The sequence below is a fragment of the Monodon monoceros genome, unplaced genomic scaffold (assembly GCF_005190385.1).
Source record: "Monodon monoceros isolate NGI ecotype Baffin Bay Population unplaced genomic scaffold, NGI_Narwhal_1 Super_Scaffold_2, whole genome shotgun sequence".
Taxonomy (NCBI): domain Eukaryota; kingdom Metazoa; phylum Chordata; class Mammalia; order Artiodactyla; family Monodontidae; genus Monodon; species Monodon monoceros.
In genome coordinates, this window is record NW_021703776.1 from 31,493,312 (window position 1) to 31,511,379 (window position 18,068).

An 18,068-nucleotide genomic window follows, 5' to 3' on the forward strand; every position below is an offset into this window, starting at 1 on the left:
TCACTCTACCCTAAAAAAAGATAGTTTCCAACATTTCAAATATCCTCCTGTAGAGAATTCTGTTTAATCTGACACTTTCAGGTCTCATTCTTAGAACTTTATCTTATTCAGATAATGTTAAATTATTTTACTTTTTTTGCTGGCCTAGAAATTAATATATGTATGCCCCTTCCTGAATAACACCCGTAAACCATCTGATCACAACTGATATACCTCACAGAACTTAATGATGTTGATGACCCAGGCACAGAGACCAGCTGCTGCAAAAGATTTGGTCCGAATCAGGTTTGGGTTGAACTCCGGGTCTTTCAAATACTGTTCATTCACCACTCTTAGACAGTTCTCCGGAATGTGCTCTTTGTCATAGTTAATTAACGCTTGCAAAAAATCATCCACCTGTAAGGCAAAAAGACTTATTGCAATGAGCCATTTGAGTGGCAGAGAAAATTCCAAGATCAAAAGTTAAAATCAGCTTTTAGGACTCACATTACAAAGGCAAAATTGGCAAGCTCCATTTATCCCACTGTTTGACTTTTTCAGCGTTTAGAGTATAAAGTTAGAATTAGCAATGGACACTTTTAAAACCCCTTCTATCCCAGGGTAAAATATTCAGTCCCTGCACAGGAGGCATTCACATTTTGAAGAAAAGAAAAAGAAAAACACATACCCCAAAATCCCTTTGCTTCACCTTCGTGTACATTAGTAACATTTTTCCAGCATAAGACATCCATGTAATTTTCTCCCTCCTACACTTAACTGCTTTCATAATTTTGAAAATAATTAGCACCCTTCCAACGGCTGCTGGTGTTGACTTAGGTGTGCTACAACCCTACGCTAATCTCCAACTTGGCAAACAAAAATTCTAAGTCTAGAGAACATACAGCAGATTACACTTAGCAAATATGAAGATGATTTTTTTTTAGCAGTTGGGAATTTTATAGCTTTCCTCTTTCTCCTCAAATTGTATGTTTTTTCAAAATTTTATTTTTTTGAAGTATAGTTGATTTACAATGTTGTGTTAATTTCTGCTGAACAGCAGTGACTCAGTTATACGTATATATACATTCTTTTCGTATTCTTTTCCATTTTGCTTAATCACAGGACATGGAATATAGTTCCCTGTGCTATACAGTAGGACTTTGTTGTTTATCCATTCTATATATATAATAGTTCTTATCTGCTAATCCCAAATGCCCAGTCCATCCTTCCCCCACCCCTGCTGTCAAGTATAACCACAGTACTGAACAGAGAAATTGTCGGGATTTTCACGTTGCCGGGCTGCCTGATACCTTTCCCATGAAGACTTTAGCTGCCTTCCAACTCCGGTCTTTTGGCACTCTGCCCCGGGGAGCCAGAAGGACCATCACGGCTGCAGTAACGTTGGTAACTGCATTTGGAGGGTTGGGAAAGGCTTTCAACTCAGTGAGATTGACCTGAAAAAAAGCACACACACTCTCAAGACCAGGAGAGGTCTGGTTTCTCAAGACCAGCTGTTAGGTCATCAAGCTGGTCTTCAGTGGCTGGTCTTTTCCACCCTCTCCTTTCCACACCAGTCTCGGTTGGGCAGTCTTTGCCGCCCACCCGGGGGTCCCACCACCGTGGAACTCCAGGAGGTTCAGTTCTTGCTGGGCGCTTTTCTGGTACTTCGGAAACATCACTGCCCTTTCTGGCTTCCAAGTAAATTTATCTGCCTGATCTACCAGTCCTGCAGAGCCTTGCACACTGAGTCCAGGGAATTTCATAAACATATAGGTTTTAAGGTATTTATGGGTCTATCCCACCTATGGAATATATTTGCCTTTTAACCAGGCCCTCCCAGAAACAGAGTCCCTTAGTTCAGAGTCTCTTAGTTTTGTTTTTCTGCTTTACATGCACAAAAAACATCTTCTATTACACTATAATGACTGTCAACTGGGAAGATGCCCGCATAGGCTGAACCTCCTTTCTGCATTCCTCCTTAACCTCTGCAGGTCAGAATCTTGATTTACTCAACAGATGGTATTCATGGGATAAATCACCAGTATCAGGACAAATACTTTGGAGCAAGAATTAGTATCTATAAGAAGTATATGTAGGTTCATGATACATGTTTTTTTAAAAAGGATTTCCTGTGAAATGTCCTGAGCTATATTATACACTCTTGCTTATAAAGCCTCATCAAATGTTGAACCTGATTCTCCTCCATTACCATAAACTGGCTATTTATTTGGGAAATGACTGCAAAGAACAGAAAGGGTGTGAAAATAGGAGCAAAAGCAAAAACTTAAAATATGCTAATGCTAACTGAGAGCTGGGTAACCAAGATTCTTTCATCATTTATAAATATACTGAGCTTTACATTTAAGTGATATTATTTTATTTTGACTGAGTATATAATAATATCTTCAGAGGAAAAGTTGCCAGTGCAAAGCACAAAGAAGAAAATAAACATTCTAGTGCTCAGAAAGAGGAAAACACAAAATTCCATTACTCAGAAATAATCAGTTACTATTATTTTTTTCCCAATTGTTTCCTATGCACAAACATATTCTTATAAAAAAACGTTACACTAAATCCTATTTTATAATCTGCTTTATTCACTTAATACATCACGAACATTTTGTTGCTAGCTAGGATTCAACAATATAATTTTAATGGCAGCAGGATATTTGAATGCAGAATAATCAATCTTCCATCATGGTATACATATGTTCTTTTAAATTGTTCAGCTTTATGGTAATACTATAAGAAACATCCATGTTTCTTATAGTGAACATCGCTGTTCACAGTCAAAATTACTTCCTTCAAAAGAATACTTAGAGAAATGAATATTTCTTTGAAGAGCAGGGAATGTCTGGATCCTTTCCTCTTTGAAGCTGAATTTAAGATCCTCAGGCCTAGTAATGCCCTAGGATTCACCCCAGAGGCCTAGTAGAACCCAGGGGCAAGACCAGCTGTAGGCTCTTAGAATCACATTGCCCATAATTCCATCTCTCCTTCTGACCATCACAGATTATTTTCTCTTATGGGAATTCGAATGCTCAGTGAGGTTTTGCTAATAACGTGAAGCCAGGAAAAACGGTGTGGGTCAAACCTAGGTGTCTTTGATTCCAGCCTGTTGCTCTTTTCCTGAGGGTCTCTCATTAATACTAATTTTTTATATCCAGAGGAAGTAGAGAATCCCTCACTTGGTTCTTAAAGCAACACATAATATGAATCACTGGACTTGGGCCGAATCCAATTGCTAACAATAGAACTGCCTTTCATAAGAGTATAAACTGCATGGCACTGGAAGTATTCAAAAGGAGACCGCTTGTTGGGATGAAGAAGGACAAACTCCCGGATGGGAAAGGAAGGTCAACTACAATGATGACCTCAAATATTTGTTTCAACTGTAACATTTAATGGGACTTTCTTTCCTTTTTCAAAACTCTTTGGTTGCATGAATTTCACCCTTAGTTCAGTTATTCAAACTCTAATAATCTCCAAATATTATTTTGAGGAAACCCTGAGCCAAGGAATCATCCTTACCCTGTTGAGTGTATTGAGAGCAGCTGTCGCGGCCACCAGAGCGGGCTCAGCCTTAAGTAAGTCGGCCTCACACTCCTTCTGTTTCTGGGACACTTCAGTCTGAATAGCTGTCACCTAATCAAAGAGGAAAAACACAGAAACCCACGTACACAAATTATCATCTCAGATATCTCTACTGAAAAATGCAGGCTGCCTCCGAGGCACTGTTCAATAATTCGTCTGTATTTGAACAGGGGAGGAATTTGTTGTAGAGACTAACTTCCCTTCAGGTACAGTGTATACACAAAGCTTTGCACACACACAAAACACACAACACAAATGGAATCAAATATCAAAATGCTCCAAGGCAGGCTGTATCCTAGTTACAAGGTGCCACTAATAATAAATGCAAGATTAAGCAATTCCTCTGTTCTTCAGTTTTCTTTTTCAGCAAGTCCTGAACAAGTGAAAATCCAAGCTGGCTCAGTAACCTAGACCACAAAATATGTTTGCTAAAATTCTCTCATTTTTCCTTACATTTAGCTTGCCTACATTACCTGATTACTCACATTTACATTACCTAAAGGTCACGTTAACTAATTTTTAAGAATAAATGTGAAGCTTTTTTGTTCAACTGGCTAGAAGATATTGTTCTATCCCATGCATGCTTAATCACAGAAAAAATTTTTATGAAGATTAATTCTTGTTTTCTCTAAGGACTTGGTAAGAAACTACAGCTGCAACAACCCAGGTCTATCTTTGGCAATGGGACCGTGATGTTTGCTGTCCGCTCTACTGTTGAGGGTCCAGGGACACTATTCACATGCCAAAGAGGGTCTTGCATTAGCCCCCTGGCATGAACACATATAATATGGATATAGGGAAGCCATGTTGGTAAACTCGAACCAAGCCAAAATGAGAACCTTTGGGGTTTCTATCCTCCTCCCTTTAGAACACTGATAGAACTCGAATGTCCAGGAAGAATAAAATCTTTGTCCTCAGCAGAAATGTGACTTTCAAAGCTGTGGCGCTGGGCACCAGGATCCAGTCAGCATATGGGATGGTTGCTGATGTGATGGGGATTGTGAATGATCAAGTGTGAACAAAAGTGCATTCGTTCAGATGTGTTTGAACAGGTTTAAAACTGTACCCATAAACGTAAACACTGCTCACAACAAATTTTGTTGTCTACCACAGCTTTATTAGCAGAAATTACCCTTCTCCTGATTAACCGTTATTCTGCTACGTACTGCACCTTTTATGAACATAATTGGTCCATGGTAGATATGTGACCTCCGGCCAATACTTACGGGCTACGGTTAACACCTGTAAGGAAACTCTGCCTGCTTACAGAGAACTGCTCTAAAACCACAGTCCTCAAAGCTGCCAGGAATGGACCATGAAAACTCTAAGGATACTATTATACATTTTCAATGTGCTGGAGAATACTGCTACGGATGAAACAGAGACTGTATTTGAGTGAGTTATTACATCAGGCTTATTTATTCTCCTTAAGGATATACTAAATCTACACATGCTGTTTGTGCCCATTTGTAATAACATCATTTTAAACTGGACTCAGGATCATGGTTTTTTAATACCTAGAGAGTATTTCTTCTAAATGCTATTTCTATGAGACTGGGGGTCATAGAGTCTTCTCCCTCTAACTCCTTTACTGTTAATGGAGTATTATTCCTTTGGGTAATTTTGATAAGCAGAGTAATTTAGAACATTTAATAACTAAAACCCCACAAATGCAAATGAAAAAAATACTCTAGGGGCTTCCCTGGTGGCGCAGTGGTTGAGAGTCTGCCTGCTGATGCAGGGGACGCGGGTTCGTGCCCCGGTCCGGGAAGATCCCACATGCCGCGGAGCGGCTGGGCCCGTGAGCCATGGCCGCTGAGCCTGCGCGTCCGGAGCCTGTGCTCCGCAACGGGAGAGGCCACAGCAGTGAGTGGCCCGCGTACCGAAAAAAAAAAAAAACAAAAAAACTCTAGGTTGGTCAACTTATTTCCTATTCCCAATCCCTCTCACCCTAAGTGCAACTACACTAGAGTTGTGAAAATGCTTTGTATCTCAGGGACTTGGGAAGCCTCACTGTGCAATTTCCTCTGCCCTCTCCCACCCCGAACAAGGTTCCTGTGGACTGGTTAGTGAGGCCCAACCTGGAGAAGGTGGAAGAGCTACACAGATGGCTTAGAGTATGTGCTTTCCCTCTACCATCGTCCGTTAAAGCAGATTTGGAGACTGTCCCATTCTTGGGTACACCAGAATTTTTCTGCCCTCTGCTAGTCAAAAGCTCCTTGCAGATGGTTCATGAAATTTAGTGGCGGTCACAAGAGGATAAAGTCACAATAACTGCTTGTTTTGGGCTGAACTGTGTCCATTCAAAATTCTCAGGTTGAAGCCTTAACCCCAGGACCTCTGAATGTGATCGTATTTACAGAGAGGGCCTTTAAAGAGATGATTAAATTAAAACAAGCCTGTTAGGGTGGGGCTTAATCTAATCTGACTAATGTCCTTATAAGAGGAGGAAATCTGGTTACACACAAGAGTTGGCAGGGGTGTGGGCACAGAGGGAAGGGCATATGAGGATACAGAGAGAAGGTAGCTGTCTGCAAGCCCAGAGAGAGAGAGAGGCCTCTGGAGAAACCAAATCTGCCAACACCCTGACCTTGGACTTCCAGACTCCAGAGCGCTGAGAAAATAAATTTCTGTTGTTTAACCCTCCCAGTCCCTGATATTTTGTTATGGCAGCCTTAGCTAACAAGCACATGGCTCTCACCTGTCTTGAAGAAATTCCTGATGGTCCTAAAATTCAGCCCCACCCATCTTTAGAAAAGAAACATTAAAAAACTGAAGATCATTCAAAATCAGGGTGGATGTCCACCTTTTGAAGAGATTATATGAGCTCTGCAATTTGGAAGGCACTTTCACTCATGAGGATTACTATTCAACAAAGAAAGCAGTTTGAAAGGATCAGAGGATCCTTAGAATTTGGAGCTGATAAATGAAACAAAGATGGAAGATCTAATTTTCACAAGCTTAATGGTGCTTCTGTTACCTGAGGTCACTGCTGGCAATGCCCATGATTTGAACAGCCCTCGATGATTTATAAACTTGAAGCAACAATTTCAACCAGCTTCTCTACATGGGTTGTCAAGATGCACAGCAAGACAGTCTCTAAACCCCAATATTAGTTTAGCCATATTAAATGTGGCAACATACTTCTGTTATTTTTAAATTACTTCTTAAGTATTAAATCTTGAGACCCCAATTTCATAGAATCACAGAGACCATATACACCCTTTTTTAATAACCACATAGAATCTAGCACGTTGATGAACATATGACCAATGTGAGCCCATAGCACATACTTGGTCTTGATTAATTCCTTGACTCTACATAGTTTAGAGTCAAATAGATTCTCCTTCCATGACCACCAACTTAAAAGAGTTCTTTCCACCATAACATCACTTGACTTTCATCATAGACTTATTGCTAACCCAAAATACCTTGTCTATCAACATGTCACTTGTCTCCTGTCTTTCCCATTACAATGTAAGCTACGTGCAGGCACCTTGCATATCATATACATATATCCTCAAGAACCTAGAAAAGTGCCAGGCAAAAAAATAGGTGCTCAGACAATATTTGTTATTTATAACTAAATTAAGCCTCATGGATAAAATGAAAATAATTTTAAGTATTATTTTTATTTCTTGGTACGGATTAGATATACAAAATACTATGTGTCCTTTCCATGTTTGGCAAACTTCATGAAACAGCCTGTCAGATGAGTTCTAATTTGCTAAAGCATTTTTCCCCGTTTGTGAGGATAATTTTGCCTTAGAAAGTCACATGCAAAAATGTGAAATGTCCTCCAGAGTACTTGTCATGTTTCAAGATCTGTAGAGATGGGTTATGATATAGTACTTATCGGAGTATCACAAATTTGTGTAATGCCTGAAAAACATCCCCTGGGTGGAATTAGCTTATGATAATCACACCATGTGTGAGACCTAATTACTTAAGATAAAAATATACTTTTAAGGATCTCTTCCATTTACCTGAAACTCAATGGAAATATTTATTACCAGAATTAGGAATCATATGCCTCTCGGCCATGCCAAACATGCCTTACCTTTAACTTCAAAAATAAGTTTAAAAAAAAACATTAATTTAGCATTTTGACTTTCACTATGCTTTTAAAGTCTTTAGCTGTGCAAGTTAAAGGCAAACATGCTCAATACACATTACAACAAAAGGAAAACAACTCAACTGCCTATTAATGAACGGCAACATCACTGGTAAAACAGATATTTTCTCACATCGTTAATGCAGAATAATAGCATAATGGCTACTGATTCCCAGGCTATGCGACTCATAATTTACATTTTTTAATTAACTAAGCCCTGATTATAATCTTTTGTCTAAAATAAGATAACTGACCTTGCACATATATGGTCATTCAATTTTTAAACAAATATTTAGTAATCATTCTGTTTGCTATAGTTCTTTTGGGAAGTGAGATACACAAAAATAAAATACCTTCTACTTGTGAAGTTTTGGTAAGAGAAGATGACAATATAACATATTTATTTCAGAATTACTGGAAACCCAAGTACAAAGAAAGCAGAAGCTATATAATCTTAAAAGTAATTGTTTCCAACAATAAAACATCATACAGAATGCCAGGGCCTCCACTGACTGAAAAAGAACAAATTTAGCTTAGGATATAATAATAAACTCAAGTTGTGTTATTAAAATGCAAAATTCGAAAACCATCTTGCAAAGTGACGGAATGGGCTTTGTTAACAATTGAGTTGTTCAATTTGCCTAAAAACGGAAAAGCTTTAGAAACCTCCGGAGGTGACTTCCTGACCTTTACTGTATTACAAATAGGCCTGATGTTCAAGATCCACATCCATTATATGCTTGAATGAGCTCAGTATTTATTGTTCTTTCATATCATTAAAAGAGCTAAAAGGTTGGGAAAATGCATAATGTAAAGAAAGGTCAAGTGGTAATCATGGTGTGAAATGCTGTTACATGTGTAACTATAATAATTCTTTAGATTTTACGCTCCCTGGAGAGGAAGTTGTTCAAAACTGTTCACCTACAAAGGTTTATTTTGTGCTAAATATAGCTCTGTACTCTAAATGGTGGAATTAGCCTGACCTTTCTCTCTTCCGCATCCGCGATGGCCTTTTCCCGGCTCACTTTCTCCGTCTGAAGCCCGATCTTTGTGATCAGACCTTCAGCATCGTGATTTCTCAGTTGTAACTCAGCTTCTTGAGAGGCAAGTCTGGCTTTCAGATCCCCTACCTAAAGGAAAAGTCATGACTTTGAAGAAACCTGTGTCAATAACAACAAACATCAGATATAGCTTATTTTTTTAAGTGAATTCAGGGGGCCTAGCAATTTCTATCTTGGTTCTTCTTCTACCCTGATTTGACTTTAATTCCATGTGAAAAAATGCAGGCCCTGTGTTTAAAAAAAAATGCATTTCTTTTTAAACACAGGAATCAACAGAATAATGTTTTCGAATGGTTTTGTGGAAAAAGTCATTAACTTAATGTCAGCACCAACCAGACATTTATCTTCTCAGCTCAGGGAAGCACCACCAGCTGTCCCCACCTGAGCACATGTCACCCGAGCATGTGTCATTCATGCCCCCTGTGGGGTATAAATATTACTGTTTGTGTGTGTGTGTGTTTTTTAATCACAAAAAAACAATCACAACCATTTATTTTGACTCCATTGCTAAAAACACTTCAGGAATTTCATCTTGTGGAACCACACTCCACTGCTATATCCAAGGATGCCTGTGACCTCCCCGGCCAACATGGGTTATTTACACTCTACCCTAAAAGGCACAGCTGGTACTGTGACTGCTACCTGTACTACTAGAGTTTAAGCTAAGACTGATTTTTTTAGCCTCTTTATGAACTCAGGGTCACACTGCACAGTGATGTTTCCTTCTCTCTTCTTTTTAGCCGTGTGAAACTAGTCACATGTTAGGCCATAATCAAAATCATCATCCAAGAGATTAGGAGGAAACTTATTTCAAGCCCTGATTTCAGTCTCTAAGGAAGCTGTTAAGTCTGAAATATCGAAAGCAACTCAAGCCCTGGATGCGAGCCTTATGGATGAAGAGAATTCACTTGGGCTCTCTATTATGACCTACACTAAATCTGCAGAGGGGCTACCTGGCTAAAGAAGGGGTTTAGGGCTTTGCTGCAATGCATGAACAGCGCTACGGTTTGGACATATTTCAGATGGCATGGATATCCAGCTCTGCGGGACTGCTGCAAGGGCACACGCTCCAAGATGAAGACATCTTGCTCTGCACACCACCTGATCTTACACTGTCAGGCTTTCTGGTTGTCCACATAGGAGACTATGCTTCCTCTTCAAAATAAATTGATTTTAAAAACTCTTAAGGTGCTATTAGATATTCCAACCACATGCACAAACACCTAATGGCAAGAGCTCATCAGTAGTCCTTCCATCAAGACCTTGTGTATCTTCTCAGACTTTCTGCCTATTGTTTATAGCTGAGGGGGAATAAGGAAACCCCAAACAGCTGTGAACATGGCAGGCACCCCCTTTCTTTCTTCCTCTCCCCAACCCCCAGCTCAACAACACACAACTGAGATGACTGTCAGGAAACCACAGACTTTCTCTTCTTCTTCTCTGTGACTGAGATGCTGCCACCACTGAGATGAACGAGGATGCTACTCCCCGTGCTTTAGTCTCTGTCATTTGGGGAGGAAACTCTCGCAGTGTGGCAGAGGCCCCACCGGTATTGAGTTCACTTTAGCCAACACTGTCGTTTCCTGGGGCAAAGTCAACAGGCTCATTTTGGGTCATCCTTCAGAGGGACATAAATGCTCTGGGATACAGATCTCTTCCACTTTTAGCTTAACAGGACTCCTAGCAAAAAGTCTTTACTAGGGAAAAGGGTTTTGATTCAAGTGAGATGGAACTGGAGGGACAGGGAGAGGGAAGACAAATGAAAGAGAAAGAAGGCAAAAAGAGTAAGATAAAACATTTATAAAAAGAGAGAGCAAAGAAAGACATTCTTTGAAAGTGAAGGAAAAGATGCACATATAGGAATATATTCTTTGGGGGTTTTCCAGCAACTATTCTTTGCAACACTCAGTCTTGGAAACCTCCTCACTCCGGTTTCTCTTTCCCAGTCGTGGTCCATCTACTCACTGCTCAGCACAGATCACAGTGTTTCACCAAAGAGCCATTCCTGGTGTATGAAATGAAGGGGGAAAGAGGTAAGTGATGCTTTGGCCTTCAGACATACTTGAAGGACATAGCCAGAGAGTCCTTCAGGGTGAAAGTCACCAACATACACTCCCCCAACCAGGTTCTGTCTCATTTCCATCCTAGGCATGGATGGGCCACCAGTACTCTTGGGGGGAAAACTGGCCCAATTTCTTGAAAAGCATATGGGTGTACAACCTGATGACAAATACTCTGAAAAGGCCCTGGGAGTTTCTGGCCTTGAGGTGACCACCAGTGAGGATTGTTTTTTTCCTCTAGCTCTAGAGCCTGGCTGGCCCATCTCCAAAGTCTTTTGTCTTCTCTCATTCTAATTTCTTTTACCAGTCACAGAGAGGCAGCTTGGAACTATGGGCTTTACATAGATCTGGGCTCCAACTCAAAACTCATGGGCTCTGTGGCCTTCGACTCTTGAAGCCTCATGTGTAAAATTTCAGTAGGAACACCTACTTCATATACTTGTTTGATTTTTAACCATAAAATCTGATAATATGTGTGCAGACCCACACATGATTAACATCCTATGCAAATTCCCTCCTGATTGGCTCCAGGAGGTTAGAGGTGCCGTCCTTCAAGGTAGTGGCGGCGTTATGGTTGAGGATGAAAGCAACACTGGATATTTTCACCTAAGAGAGATAGTGGCTAAAGGGAGCAGATCAGACACCAAGGCCAGAGAAGACCGCTATACTTAGGGACCCCAATCCCAACACCCTTTATCACAGCGTCGGCCAGGAAACGCTGCCTTCACTGGGGGTTGAGAATCTGAGACCAAGAGGGATCTGATTTCCATTGTCCTGTGACAAAGTTCCTCATGATAAGCCCAGAGCATCAAAGCAGTGGAAGAGGAGAGGGGAACCAGCTGTGCCTGTTCTGTTCAACATCTCGACACTGCCCGGCACGGAGACAGGCCAACAACAGAAGGGTTCTCTCCAAACCAGCTGTGATAGTGTAACTGGCTGATCCCTTTTCAGCCTTAGGAAAGCAGGAACTGTGTGTTCTCTGTATCATTAAACTGTAAATTTTAGCACGATGCATCTTATACAAGTAGGTTAAACGGCTGCTTCAAAAGCACAGGTTTTTTTTAATTTTAGGAGCGTTGATTTCACTCAGTAGTAACATACCCGGGTCATACCTGAGAGGCTGTGGTTTGTAGCTTCCGGATGCCATTCACCAAGTGCTCTTTCTTCTGGGATATCTCGTTTTGTTTCTTCTTCAACAGGTTCTTAAACAGTGATATTTGTTCCAGAAAACTCTTTGGGGTGGTATAGTTGTGTCTTCTCTCATTCTGGTAATACCTGGTACTCATTTCGTTTACGCTAGTGTGAACGTGTGCCATGAAGAGGCTAATAGAATCTTTATCCAGGGGCTGAAACATACACATGGCAATTCACATGAAATTCTCTCAAATGAAAACAAAAATGCAAATTTATAAAAGAAGAAAAATCAGCGAAATTATGCAGTATTTATTTTCTAAAAGCCAGAACAGCTTAGTTTCTAGGAAAACTTAGTCTTTCAGAGATGTCCACGGGATTGGAGAGATGACAAGAAACCTTCCAGCTTAGTAACCTCCTCTTGCCAAGTAGGCCAAAGGATTTATATGTGCTCCACATACCAAAACCAAAAGCCAAGATGCAACACAAGCACTGCTTTTCACGACTTGATTTTTATCAAGCGTGTGCAAGAGAAAATGGAGAAATTGAGACACAGTACTCAGAGAAGTATTTTTGGTGTTGCTTTCAAGCTAAACGTCAGGCAAAGAAAACCAACAGTCACTGAAAAAAAAAAAAAAGGTTAAACTGAGAAATACACAGTTTTATAAGAACCCATGTGGAAACAAACTGGAGGATAAGGTATAAAAGTCACTGCTCCTGGGAGAAAAATAGTATGATTATATGTATTCTCATTTGAAACAAACAAAAAATTGAGCAACTCTACTTTGAAGACTTACTGGAGAACCCCACTAGACATTCTTTCCATTTTGTCCCCTCTGACTTCTGAAGTAGTTCCCTTTTTAATTTGTGGAGTCACATCTCCCGCATTTTAATGATTATTTATTGCATTCTGTAGGAGATGAACCAGGTTCAATGAATCAACGGGAGCCTAAAAATCAATTAATATGAATTAAATGAGCTACACCAACTCTTAGGAAAGTCACACATAATTTACCAAAGTGTTGTCAATAAAGCTCAGACAGCTTTGGGGAAATTGCACACAAGTGGCTGGTGATGCAGTTAAACGTTTCAGACCTGCACCATTAATATCACAACCTGGGGTGCGAGGAGAGACAGGCCGATTCTTGTCAGAGAAGAACGGCTCCAAAGCAATTTCTAAACACTTGGCTCTCCAACCTCACGGAAAACGCTTGACTGGGTTTAAAATATGTACATACCAGACTGTTCTGCATATTAAAAATCTATGGCGCTAGTAACGAAAATGTTTTTAAAGCAAAAGTTAAATACAGAATGATACAAATCCTGAATATTCTGTTTCTACTAGATCTGAGACGTATGTACATTACCAAATAGTGAATTCAGAATATAAATTTATAAGGAAGTTAAGCAACACCATATAAATATCCCCTTAGGGATTTTATTTTTTAGAGAACTTGACTACAATATAAACATGGGCAGAAATTCACGCCTGTCCTGTGTTGTTTTAATGAGACTAAAAGCCAGCATGTATATTTCTAAAATATAAATATGTCCCCAGCCAAGTGCAACCTCCTTGCAGAAAAGAAAAACAAAACAAAACCTGGCCTCTGCCCAACCATGATCCTATGAGGAGGCTCCTCGGCTGCCCTGAAAAGCTTTCTTTAACAACAGTTTCATTTGTAAATCCCCGATGGAAGAAGTGGTTTCCGGTAGAGCTAGAAGTGGCCCGAGACAACTTGTCTCAATGGGGCAAAATAACTATTGTTATCGGACTTAACAAAATGGCACAGCATGGGAGACTTGCAGAGCCAGGGAGCAGCTGGTTGTAATTCACACTGTTTTTCAGAAAACTCTAATCGTTCCAGAACAGACCTCTTTGATGACTGGTCTTCCCTGCATTCTCAATTTGTCACTTTCTCTTATGATAAGGTCAGTAGTGACAGCACTTCCTGACATTAACAGCTGTGGCTTTTAAAAGGGTCATTGTAGAACTACTAATTGCAGTAATTTCATTAGCATAAATTATTTATTCTGCCATTCATTTATCTCCAGTTTTCTTTTGGGGGGGTGGCAGTGTGGGGTGGGGGGTGACCCGGGAGGAGATGGCTGCCTGTCCTGGTGCGGCTACAGTAATGGGGACGAGATGCTGTATTTTCACTTTTAGAGCTGGGAGTGGAGAACCTCATTCCTGCTACATTTGGCCCCTTAATGAAAACCGGTTGATCCCATTTGTAGTCAATTTACAGCCAATCATGGTGAAAGCAAAAATAAAAATAAGCCAAGTGCCAGTATCCAATGGTTATGAATCCAAGGTTTCCCCACTAAGATGCTTTGGAAAACACTGCTGAAGCCAATGCATAATCGGATGCAAAGAAGAAACTTTTTTCCTCACGTTAAGAAAAAGTGTTTAATTTCTACTCTCTGTGATGGCTCACTGTAAGCACAGAAACACAAACAAATCTCTTCTACTTGGTGTCCTGGCTCTCCAGCAGGGGCAATCGCTGCCACTCTGGCCACCTGACTCTTCAAGCACGTGCCCAGCATGTCCCCGTGGTTGAAAATGACAGCAAAATCTGAATGAAAACCAACGCCTGGAGGCCAGAATGAAATCAAACACTTGAAGTGTTACATAGGATTTTACACCTTCCCAAGACCAGCAAAGACGACTGTATATCTGTACTTTTGAATTCTTTCAAGAGTATTGTATTCAAGGAAGGGAAAGGAGGCAGATAAAAAAGAAAAAGAAAAGAAAATCGTTTCCCTTTCAAGTTTTTTTTCTTTTTTAATAAATTTATTTATTTAATTTATTTATTTTTGGCTGCGTTGGGTCTTCATTGCTGCTCGTGGGCATTCTCTACTTGCGGCGAGCGGGGGCTACTCTTCGTTGTGGTGCGCGGGTCTCTTATTGCGGTGGCTTCTCTTGTTGCGGAGCACAGGCTCCAGGCACGTAGGCTTCAGTAGTTGTGGCACGTGGGCTCAGTAGTTGGGGCTCGCAGGCTCAGCAGCTGTGGCGCATGGGCCCAGCTGCTCCACGGCATGTGGGATCTTCCCAGACCAGACCAGGCCTGGAATCCACGTCCCCTGCACTGGAAGGCGGGCTCTCAACCACTGCACCACCAGTGAAGCCCTCCCTTTCAAGTTTAACTTGGGATAATTTTGTAACGTATAATGTCATACACCTACTGTCCATCTTGGTAGTTTATCTCAGAAATTATTTCTATGCTAATTTTTCACAGCTTTACTGAAGTATAATATACAAAACTGTACATATTTAATACCTATGTTAATTTTCAATAATTCCAAATCTATTATTTTTTAATTTCATTTTTTCTGTTTTTTTTTTTTTTTTTTTTTACAGTAGGTCCTTGTTATCTATTTTAAATATAGCAGTGTGTACATGACAATCCCAGACTCCCAATATATCCTATTTGTACTTTTTAGCTCCTTTTGGGTCTGGTCAAAGAGAATCTCTTAGATACTGTGGTTGTAAGTTTGGTTTATTAAATAACAAAAATTTAATAACGCACAAAATGGCAGTATTATATTTGAGCTCCTCTCCTAAACTACTCATAGTGCTAATAGGCTCCCAGGAAAAAATTGTGGAGGCAGCCAGGGATGCGGGGTTTGAATCCTAGGACCTGGGTTAGATTTCCAGTTCTGTCAAATTGGGCAAGTTATTGCATTCCCTATACTTCCTACTGCCCACAAAATCAACAGTTAGACTTTCCTCACTCCTTTTTACTCTATTTCTTGTCTTCCTTTCCTTTTATTCCTCCTTCGGAAGAGGCAAACATTTGTGCAACAGTCCAGAGCAGGATTTAAGAATATGAGCTCTGGCATGAAAGTGCCGAATGGGCCCCTCACCTGCTTAAGGATCTTGTGCTTATGGCTGCCAGCCTCTCACCTGTACAACAGGGAAACCAGTGGTCCCTGCTTAGAAGGTTGGTGATGAGAGGTGGGAAATAATGCAAATGCAGGGCAGGTGTTACCCTGCTCTTGGTGATGGTAATAGTACCAACAGTAGTCCCAGGAAGATTACCACCAGACAGAGCAGCCACAAGTGTTAAATGCAGAGTTTTCTAAATTACATGCTGGTTTTTTGTTTTCGCTACTTTGGTGACGGCATTTTATTGTTAGTTTGTTCGTGTTTTTTATTTTTCTCTTTAAACTTTAGAGACCAAGCCTGGGTTAAAGGCAAGTTTAAGTCCAGCATAAGCTAGCAATCTTCCAGATGAGTTTCCAATCCTCAAAAGAGGTAGCCTTCAATGGCTTACTGACAGAACATTAAAACAAAGATGCTAGTTGAGGACTAGGGGCATGGGGAGGAAAGATGGAGCCCAGCTTCCCCTCTCAGAGCAAGCAGACAAGGCAGGAGATGGATCTGGGGAGGCCAGCACTGTAGGAAAGCCACAAAGCTATAACTAGGATGTAGCGATGCCTCCATTTGATTTAGCTAAACTTTCAACTTCACAGCACGTCCAAGTTCCTGCACAACTATAAAAACTGGACCCTACTTTCCAGGTAGAGGGGATTCCTAAAGTTTTCATAACTGCAAAAACCCTGGAAAGCAGCATTCTACTGCTTTTTGCAATTCTATCCTAAATTTAAGTAACTTGCACAGAGCAAGACATGTACGGCGAACAGTATGTTAGTGTGCGTGTGCAAAGGAGAAAGAGGGCTGAAGAATGGGGACTATATGAACCACCACCTGGGCCTTTTCTCATCTGTTTGAATATAGGTTTAAGCCAGTATGAGATTTAGGCAGATTCAATAGAAATTTGGTTGCACTTGTTTTTGTCTTAATCTTTTAAAATGATTTCAGTATTCCTCAGAAAGAGGGTATTTTTCACAGATTCATAGAATTTCTATTGTACAAGGTTATCTTTCCACTTTTGAAATTCATACTGAATAACCCTCACTTACATTTCAAAGCAAGAACTGCGCTTAAAATCATTAACAGAAATGCTGCTGCTAACGTACCTATCACTAACAAGGTGCTGTTTACTATGCTTCATGCTTGGCCTAAGGTTTTAAAAGGAAGCTAGAGACCAGTCATGAAATCAGTCTTTGAAATACAGCAGCAGTACGGTAACTTTCCTCCTTGAGTGGACATTTTCCCATGACTGGTTTGGAAAATGGTAGGAGAATGTGCCATTCTTATGTTGCCAAACCTTCAACAAGTTCTGGATGGAGGAGGCGGCAGCATGTGAAATAAAGTTATTTTACTGATGAAGCCGATGATATTGAGCTTGTGTAACTATCTTGAAGTGTCACGGCAAAAGGACAGAGAACTGTTACTTGCCAGTTGGACAACATGACTGAAAAGGATGGGCATGGGCTTCTCCGTCTTGCTCAGACCTTTTTTCTCTACTCCTTCCGAAGCAAATCTCACTCCTCAGAGAACTCGTCTTTTCACTTCCGTTCAATAATTTCTCTTTTCATCAAGCCCTGCTTTCAAGTAGGTCGATTATTCATTTTGACTTGAAAAATCAAAAATATTACTTATCTTTTTTTTACAATAGGACTTATTCATTTTTTTAAAAATTTAATTTGTTTTTGGCTGCATTGGGTCTTCGTTGCTGCGCGCAGGCTTTCTCTAGTTGCGGCGAGTAGGGGCTACTCTTCATTGTGGTGCGCGGGCCTCTCATTGCGGTGGCTTCTCTTGTTGCGGAGCATGGGCTCTAGGCGCGCAGGCTTCAGTAGTTGTGGCTCGCAGGCTCTAGAGCGCAGGCTCAGTAGTTGTGGCGCACGGGCTTAGTTGCTCCGCGGCATGTGGGATCTTCCCGGACCAGGGATCGAACCCGTGTCCCCTGGGTTGGCAGGCGGACTCTTAACCAGTGCGCCACCAGGGTAGTCCCATTTCTTATCTTTTAACACCTGTTTCTCCTTCCTTTTTCCCTGGATTTTCCTAACTGGGACCCATATGCTTCTCAACAAGATCTCCCAATTATCATTTGTAACCCAATTCCCACGGATGGCTGGAGGGTATCCTCTCCCTCCTTACACTGTGTCTTTCCATCTCCATTTCCAAATCTCCTATGAGGAGTGTATGTTGACACAAAGTCTTCAGATAAATACCTGGTGATACTTCACTGTCAAACTATTTTGGTCATTCTGTCAGCTGTCATT

General features: G+C 40.7%; 1 protein-coding gene across 1 annotated transcript in view; it reads right to left on the reverse strand.

Annotated features, from left to right (window-relative positions):
* The window catches only part of DNAH11 (dynein axonemal heavy chain 11), a 315,311-nt gene that overhangs the window by 94,724 nt on the left and 202,519 nt on the right, over positions 1-18,068 (reverse strand). The window contains 5 exon segments of the mRNA XM_029233957.1: positions 214-396; positions 1,290-1,433; positions 3,511-3,624; positions 8,671-8,817; positions 11,921-12,154. Coding sequence (XP_029089790.1) covers positions 214-396; positions 1,290-1,433; positions 3,511-3,624; positions 8,671-8,817; positions 11,921-12,154 — 822 coding nt within the window.